This window comes from Cataglyphis hispanica, chromosome 10 (assembly GCF_021464435.1).
Source record: "Cataglyphis hispanica isolate Lineage 1 chromosome 10, ULB_Chis1_1.0, whole genome shotgun sequence".
Taxonomy (NCBI): Eukaryota; Metazoa; Arthropoda; class Insecta; order Hymenoptera; family Formicidae; genus Cataglyphis; species Cataglyphis hispanica.
The window spans coordinates 6,814,245-6,823,885 of NC_065963.1; the positions used below are offsets into that span (position 1 = coordinate 6,814,245).

General features: G+C 36.5%; 1 protein-coding gene across 1 annotated transcript; it reads left to right on the forward strand.

Moving 5' to 3' along the window:
- Positions 1-17: 17 nt before the first annotated feature.
- LOC126852321 (uncharacterized) lies at positions 18-8,749 on the forward strand. Its single transcript, XM_050597000.1, has 9 exons — positions 18-490; positions 993-1,459; positions 1,541-1,810; positions 2,268-2,419; positions 4,962-5,059; positions 5,406-5,766; positions 5,852-6,063; positions 6,175-6,510; positions 6,626-8,749. The coding sequence occupies exons 2-9, from the start codon at positions 1,136-1,138 to the stop codon at positions 8,023-8,025; spliced, it is 3,153 nt and encodes a 1,050-aa protein (XP_050452957.1). The 5' UTR covers positions 18-490; positions 993-1,135; the 3' UTR covers positions 8,026-8,749.
- Positions 8,750-9,641: the final 892 nt, after the last annotated feature.

Below are 9,641 nucleotides of genomic sequence, written 5' to 3' on the forward strand. Positions count from 1 at the left end.
GCCAGCGGAAGTGGCGGCCGAAGTGACGGATGTCGTCGCCCAAGAGAGAGAGAAAGAGAGAGCGAGAGAGTAATGGCGTTCGCGGCGGGCGCACATTCTCGCAGTTCGTCTGTTACACGCTATTAACTGGAGAGGAACCAGCTTGGCTTCGCTTCTTGGCTCCGCTGACTCGTCTCGCCTCACCGTGAGCTCTCCCTCTCTCTCTGGATCGGGATCGAACACGTTGAACGGTTCGCGAGTGACGCTCGAGAAGCCGTCTCGGAAAGTTTCGCGGAAGCGTGGCGGCCGAACTGGTGGTTGTGTACGTTCTCATTTCGCGTCGCGTGAACAGAAGGAACTTCTAAGATTTATTCGTCTTGGCGATTTTGATTATATTAAATCCTGATGAGATCGATGAGGAACTGAGAATCTTTGAAATCTCATGCGCACGTCTTGACCGTACGGATTGTGTACTCTTCAGTCCAACGTGTTTTGTGGAGTATCGTGACGTGTATGTACATGCTTTCCTCGACTATTGGTCGATTATACGATATGTTAATTGATTATTCGATTAATAATTTTTTAATTAGAAAAAATATATCGAGATAGATTTTGTTAAAGAAAATATATATATTTTTTTCTTTTTATAATCGGGTTATGGTGACTCATTCGTGAAGAATGATACAAAATTGATATAAGTTTCTCTTTTTTCTCTTTAAATAAATTATAAGCTAAATTAAATTATATGCTATAAATGATAATTGACAATTAAATCAGATTGGAAAAAAGATTATAAGTTATCAATAAAATATAGTGCACAATTATATCAACTTTGATGAGTGTTGCTTTATTAATCAATTTGATTGTTATATACAAATTTTTAAAGTACAATAATTTAATATATAATTAATAAAAGATGAACAATATATATAACAATTTATATTTATTACAACAATAATAGAAGACTGATGGTATTTAAAATAATAAAAGAAAATATTTCTTGTCTTTTACAGATTCATTGCAAGAATGGATTCGTCACTTTAATGCTGTAATGTTATTGCAGGCATAAAACATGCCTGATTCTTGTTATATATACAAGTTGGATAAGAAGTTTAATTGAAATTATTCTGTACCTGCACGTGCACATCCTGTCATCATGTCTGCAACTACTCAGTTTGCAAATCCACCACCGGCTGTAAGCTTACCTAATATGTCTGTGCCACCGCCCACAGCTCCAAATTTATCAGCACCGCCGCCGAACTTAACTACGATAAACACATCGGGTAGCTATCAGCATCGTTATCCAAACCACAGAGAGGGCAGTCGCGGTTTCTTCAAACCGTTCAGACCTTATCATGCTCCAAAAGTCGTCGCTGGAGGACAAGATACTCTGCAGGACGAGTTTGATGGAAAAAGACTTAGGAAATCCGTTATGCGAAAGACTGTCGATTACAATTCAGCCATCATCAAAAGTTTAGAAGTAAATATCTGCATATACCTTGTTGCCTAAATTTGTCAAAATGATTTTCTCGAACTCATATAAACTCTTAAATGTTTGCAGAATCGCGTATGGCAGCGGGATTACAGGGATCGTCGCGCGCTTCAGCCAGATGTAATATACTATCCTGATTTACTCCCTCCACCAAGTTACATTGACAATCCAATAAATGCAGTTACCACGAGGTTCGTAAAAACGGCTACCAATAAAATGCGTTGTCCGATTTTTTGTATGGCCTGGACACCAGAGGGTAGACGTCTTGTCACTGGTGCTTCAAGTGGAGAATTCACACTGTGGAATGGCCTTACTTTCAATTTTGAAACCATTTTGCAGGTATATTATATATATGCACTAGAGAGATATAATTTTATTTTAAACAGTTACGATAAAAACTAAATACATTTAAAATGTAAATTATTTTTTATATATATTTTATGTTAAAACATTGCGCGAGTTTTTTAATTTTGATCCTCTGAGAATACTTTGCAGGATATAAAAAATCTTAAATTTATTAGAGATAAATTGAATATATATATATATATATATATATATATATATATATATATATATATATATATATATATATCATACATACATACATACATACATACATACATATATATATAGTTATAGGATTATCTTTCTGTGAGATAACTTAAATATAATTTTTTATTTAGTGTTGCTAAATAATCATATATTTGAATTTATATTTATATGACTTTTAGAAAAAAATTTCTAATAAGATATCATCATTTGCGCTTTGACAAGAAAAATTAATTCCTCTGTTTAGGCACACGACAGCCCGGTAAGGACAATGGTATGGTCGCACAATGAGAGCTGGATGGTAACAGGGGATCATGCAGGCTACGTGAAATATTGGCAGAGCAACATGAACAACGTCAAGATGTTTCAAGCGCACAAAGAAGCGATTAGAGGTCTCAGGTATACCATCCACCACACTAGTCCTTACGTCTCTCGCGCCACTGTTGCCGATGATCCGTCCATCCTTGCTGTAGTTAAGATATTGGACGTGACTCTTATTCTCTTATTCCTTTTCTGGTTTTGTGCCATTTCTGGCAGAGTAATAGAGATTCTTGTATGGGTACACAGGTGATTTTTAACAAATCGTTAGCATTGAATACATATATAAAATATAACGGTCGCGCGTCATGAACCATGTGGAATGAACCATATTCGTGAAAAATGCTAATGTTGAACGTTTTGATCAGATTCTACATAAAAGAAGTTTCAATATCTTTTGCCGAATTAAGAGATATTCAAATTGGAAAAATAAAAGTCTGAAGAGTCAAACTCCAATCTTTTTTTTTTTAATAATTTTTTAAATAATTTTTGATCGTAATAGAAAATATTTTCATTATGTAGTAGCAGATTTTTTAAGCGCAACGGTTTAAGGATAAATTTTCAATAGATTTTGCAGAACTTAATAAGTAAATATTTTTATCGCGATGTAGAAATTGATAACATAAGAGGATAGTGTAAATTTTTTTGCGTACATTATATTGCGCGTATTGATATATAATTTATGATTTGTATCTATAGAGTCTTAGGGACCTAACTTTCGATTTTACTGTTCTCTCCATATAATCGATAATGCGCTTATCATATATTGAGAAGTGGCACGCAAATTTTAATTAAGTTATCATATAGTGCTATTAGGTCCTTACGGCTCTCGTTTTAAGGAGTTTATGTGGCTAGATTATTTATTCGGCAAAGATGTATGCTTTAGAATAACAAATAAAAGAGAAATATATATATACATATCTATATATATATATATATTATATGGCAATACCTAGTCGAGATTCCTATATAATGATAAATAAAAGATGAAATATCCTGTGTCTCCTTCTTTATATCGTTTAAGTTTCAATAAAGTTAAATAAAGACGTCACATTATTATTGCATGGCTATGAAAATAAAATATTTTATCTTTCGTTTTGTGTCACTTGTGCTCTTTCGCAGACGAAAGAGAGAGAGAGAGCGAGAGAGGGAGAGAGAGAGCGTAACAGAGACAAATGATAAGATGAAATGATTCATGTACACTTCGGACATTTTTTTTGTGCAATAAATGTTAAATTTTGAAAAAAAATATTGCTCTTAATACATCACTCGGTGGTCATGTGGCATCAAAGGATAATATTTAGTTTCACCAAAATGAAACTGTGTTCGCACGCTTTGCCCAACACACAAAATGGGATCTTATTTGAGTGCCAGATATGACTGTCGCGGATGTTTTTTTGTTTATTTAAAAAATATATATATTTATACATATAAAAACATTCCTTTTATTATACTGATCTCTGTCTATTCCTCGATGGCGCATTCATAAGATTCGGCTATGTGTTCTCTATTTACATACGTTCGAAGTTATTTCAAGCCAATATACAATTCACTTACATATGTGTACTGCTCTTGTGTGTACACACTTGCTCGCATTTCTTTTTTCTGCTTCTTCACGCGTACAATGCTTTCGATATCAGCAAACAACAAACAAGGAGAATCATCAAACGGCAACTATGACCCATTACGAAAAATAACAGCTTGATATGTATTTAATATTATCTATATATAGATACATTTTTCTCGAAAAAATATATTAAAATCCGTAATTTCTATCATGTAATGCATTAATCATTTATATAAAGTCAGTAATTGTTCGCAAATTATCCATATTACAGTATATATTCAAGATATATATTTGTTATATAAATTAAAAATAAATATAAATCGATGCAATACTAAAATACATTTTTCTACACAGATATTTCTAGGAAAAAAATTTAATAACTTCACGAAAAAAAATTTCCGAGGACAGTATTGATAATTTTTTCTATTTTGCTTTCTTCATATAAATAAATAAATATATATATATATATATATATATATATAATTTACACATACATATATATACATATATCAACGTTGTGCATGCGGTAATAATTATAATACATATATTAATGAATTGATAATAAATATATAGTTGTATGTTTGATTTTCTAGTGGTTAATTTATTAGAGTCATTTTAATAAGTTATGTTGTCCGTAAGCTGTATCATATGTGTGTGTTTCTTTTCTTATTATATAGTTTTTTCTCTGTATCCGATAATCACTTTATCTTTCTTAATTTTTTTGCTTTGTCATACAGAACTATTTCTAATTCTGTAAAATAAGAGTTTTGATAAAAATACATAAAATAAGCAACTATATTCCATTATCATAGTCATTTCAAAATATTAAATTATTATTTTATTCTCTCAGATTAATTGTGAGTTTTTCGGTATGTAAGATAAAATTTATAATTCCTTTTGCCAATGTTTCTCGTAATCAATTGTCTGACTTTATTCATAACTCTTTACGTCATGGATATATCGGCAAATATAAAAAATTAACGCACTTATTTTTTTTATATTATATATGATAGTGTATTGTTCAAATGTAACTTGTTTCTTTTTTTGGGCGGGTAGTTTCAGTCCAACGGATCACAAGTTGGCGACCTGCAGCGATGACGGAACTGTTAGAATTTGGGATTTTCTTCGCTGTCATGAGGAACGAATTCTCAGAGGTAAATAAATCTTTCTTGTAATTTATCTATGAATATTACATAGAATTTATCATATTTTTTCATTTACTCAACTGCTTAAATATTTTTATTTCAACGTATCATTTCAATTTATTTGTTTTACATCTTTTAATTTATCATATATTACTATTTTTAATGTATCTCTCTTCTTATATATTTTCTATTTTTTAAGGAATTTTTATGTATAAAAAAAATTTATATATAAATAATTTTATATATAAAACAAAACATAATACTGAAAATCAAAATGTCTATTTTTCTGTTTCTGTCGATGTTCTTAGCAAATAAAGTTGACTCAGTATATTTTATATAATGTTCTTTTCCATAGGTCATGGTGCAGATGTCAAATGCGTTCACTGGCATCCGCAAAAGAGTCTAGTCATTTCCGGCAGCAAAGACAATCAGCAACCGGTGAAATTGTGGGATCCGAAGACTGGACAATCTCTAGCGACTCTGCATGCTCACAAGTCGACTGTGATGGATGTAAAGTGGAACGAGAACGGTAACTGGTTGGTGACTGCATCGAGAGATCATCTGTTAAAACTGTTCGATCTGAGGAATCTTAGCCAAGAAGTTCAAACGTTCCGCGGTCATAAGAAAGAGGCATCTAGCGTCGCTTGGCATCCGAGCCATGAAGGTCTCTTTTGTAGCGGTGGTAGCGACGGTGCCATACTTTTCTGGCATGTGGGGTACATATCGTATGCTTTCACAAGAATAATCACTCGATTGTTCAAGGCTAAATTTGCATATAATTTTTATCTTGAATTTTTTCAGAGCGGATAAAGAAGTAGGAGCGATAGAACAGGCACATGATAGCATAGTATGGACATTGGCTTGGCATCCGCTGGGACATATCCTGTGTTCTGGGAGCAACGATCACACATCCAAGTTTTGGACGCGCAACAGACCGGGAGACCTGATGAGAGACAAATACAATCTCAATACGTTACCGGCAGGATCGGCTGGCATTGACGATCATGAAATCGGTATGAGAATTAGAAATATTTTGTTAAAAACATTCAATATTTCAAATATTATATATATATATATATATATATGATATACAAAAATATTTTAATCCCTTTCACTCGCTTTAGCCGATGAAGCGGCGGTGATACCCGGTATGGGACCAGAGGATAGAATCAATGCCGATAGTGAATCCGAAGACAAGAGTGGCGGAATTCCAGGTCTAGACCTCGATCATGCCGTAGACGAAGGCAAGAAGTTTGCCAACAAAAAAGTTCCGTACAGCAAACCGATACCACGAAACTTCCAAGCTCAATGGAATGAAATGGAGGCTGAGGATATGGAACAGGTCGAAGCGCTTAACGCGTTTGTTAATCAATTAATAGAGACTACGCCGGGCGCCGTACCATTGAACGAAGTCACGCCCAACGCCATTATACTATATGGAAAAATGATTCCTGTGGAATGTGAGTATTACATAACGTGTTTCTAGAAAAATATGTAAAGGAGCATTTTAACACTGATAGTGCAATGAAAAAATACGCGTTTATTGATTTACTAATATACAATTGTGTTTTTTAGCGGATTCGAAATTGGCGGAGGCGATTAGTAAAGGAACCGAAGCCATAAACAAATTAGTATTCTCCGGTGAGATAGAGGAATTACGAGATGTGGTGGGTCCACCGGATAATGTAGACGAGGCCGAAGAATATCTGCAAGACGATGGTGAGATCGACTATTCCAAAGTACCGGATATAGATCTACCACCACCCTTACCCAGCTCAAAGTTCGCACAGAATCCCGAGCTGCTGAAAACACTGAATCGCGGCGGCAAACGTAAGTTCGATCAGCTAATCGGCTGGAGCGATGGCGGAGCTAGCGATCGTACGTCCAAGATCCATCAACCGGTCTTTGGCGGTATTCCGATTACGGAAGATTCGCAGTCCAGCGATACGGATTTAAGATTCGGCAAATCCAATGCCGCGGAGACCAACTTCCAGGACGAAGACCACAGGAGAGGCGGTTCGCATGGTGATTCCGCGAGGAGTGGTAGTCGCGGCGACGAGGATCTGAGGTTTGGTAGACCTGGTTCGCGTAACGAGTACGAGTTGTCGCGTGGCAACAATTTCGCGGACAAGGATTTCCGCAACATCGTTTTCCCGTCTAAAAAGCTGCTGGACATGGACGATATGTATGACGAGCGAGATCGCGACGGCGGTCGCTGGACCGATGATGAAAAGAGTATGGGTGACGGTCCGCGCAAGCCGGACGGCACATATGCCAGCTTCGGCGACAAACGCGATAATGGCATAGGTGCGATGGGTCCGGGCGGCATGAGCAATAGCATACACGGCCACATGGCAGGCATGCCGCATTTACAGACGAATCACCATAACATGCAGAATATCAATCCCAACATGCCGCCGCCGATACCGAGTTTGGTTCCACATCCTGGAATGACGCAACATCCCGGGATGCAGGGCAAGCCACCGCATCCCGGTTTGGATGGCCCCATACCGCCACATATGTTGCCACATCATCCAAGTATGCACCATCCAGGTTTCGGGCCCAACGGACCGCCACCACCCGGTGGCTTCGGGCCCAGCTTCCGGCCGCCTCCGAATGGTAATTTCGGGCCGAATCATTTCAGGCCGAGCCCGATGCCACCGTTCGGACCGAATCATCAGGGGCCACCGCCGCCGTTTGGCAACAATTTTCAGGGGCCGCCCAACGCCTTCCGTGGACCTAACGCTGGTCCTATGAACTTTGATCGGCCGGGTTTCGGGCCCAATTTTCGCGGCCAGAATCCGCAAGCTCAATTGAACAATTTCAATTCCAATTTTGGCAACTTTGGCAAGAACGGACCTAATCGCGGCATGAACCGCGGTGGGGACAATATGGGCAGGAGCGGCTACAGTAATCGCGGTAGAGGACGCGACAACGATCAATCGAGAGGAGGAAGAGGAAGGGACAATTATTAAATATGTTTCTTGGAACAATTATATTGACACATAAATTGGTACGTCACGTGAACTGTATTCACCGTACTTAGACATCAATGGTGATTTATTGTCAGTGTATAAAATTTATGTCGCGTCGAAAGCCATCGTTCGGATAACAATCGCGAATTCTTGTATTCGCATGTGTGAAAAAACTATATATATAAATATGGATTATATATATATACATGTATATTTTTACGATTCGCCCAGAAAAAGCGTGATAACGATCAGACGACCTACGCTGGGCCGATTGCACTCAATACGATTTGTTGAAGTGAATCTCCTTCCCCCTCGGGAAAGAGATAAACGAATTGCCAGTTTCGATTTTAATTATTCCGGATTTAGTCGATCCGGATTGACTGTGCGGTGCGAATCTGCCATGTATGAACAGCCTTCTTCGAAATAGACGAAAAATTGTAATATAATATGCATTAGAGGGATCGAATGGAACACACGAATAGATTATTCCGATAGAAACTGTTCACAAGCTGCCTTGCGAGGGAAATTTCTGTTCCGCGTTTGTGCAACTCTGAAAAAATGCATGCCAATCGCGTGATCCCGGTAGAAGTACGAATGAATACGATTCCGCGTCCTTTTGTTTGTCCGAGGAATGTGAGAGAAAGAGAGAGAAAGAGAGAGAGAGAGAAAGAGAGAATGTCGGAACAGTCTATCTATTATTAATAAAAAGAAATAACATACAACATTCTTTGTCTTTTTATAAATCTTCATTTCGCGTGTTGATATGTATCGATCTTATCTTATCCTTATATGATATGAGATTTTAATAATTTAGCAAATATTGGAATTGAAATATTGGAATCATGATAAATTTCAAAAAAAGAAAATGATTTGCGTGTGTTAATGATTGGAGCCGCGACGATAATGAGTTTTTATTACAGAGGTAAACGTAAGAATCATATTCGCGCGTCATTAGCTTAGCGAAATCTATGTTTTAAATCAGATTTAATTCACTCTGAATTACGTTACCGAATTAGACAAATAGTGTATTGTATAATACCGTTGTTTCAAGGGATATTCATATATACAAATATCTTGCGTTATTTATTAATCGTCAATAAAATTGCTTTTTCATTTTTTTACTAATAACTTGTATTCGAACGAGAGAAAGACAGAGCATTAGATTTTTTTCTTGCTCTGTATCAATCAAAATTCCCTTTTCCTCTTTTCATTTGCTGACATTTAAAAGTTTATTTTTTATATCTCATTTTTTCCAATTTTTTCTCATTTTCACTTGTATAAAAAGAGTAACGTAGTGAGTAGTGTAGCTACATCATTGATAATGTCTAGAGAACTATCGATAATTATCGATGATTTTAGCTATCGAAAATTATCGATGTTTTTTCTACAACTATCGATAGTTTTCGATATTTTTTGTGATTGTATATACTATGATTTATACTTAATGCTAAACCTCAAATGCTGCAGTGACCAATCATGAGCCAGGCACAGGTCAGGTTTCGGCAAGCGCCTGGCTCCCGATTGGTCACCGTAATTTTTGCCGCATATATTTCCACTACAGGTGCGTGTTGCTAGTGTGGGCAATGTGGGCATTCTAGTTCTGGCATCACTCTTAG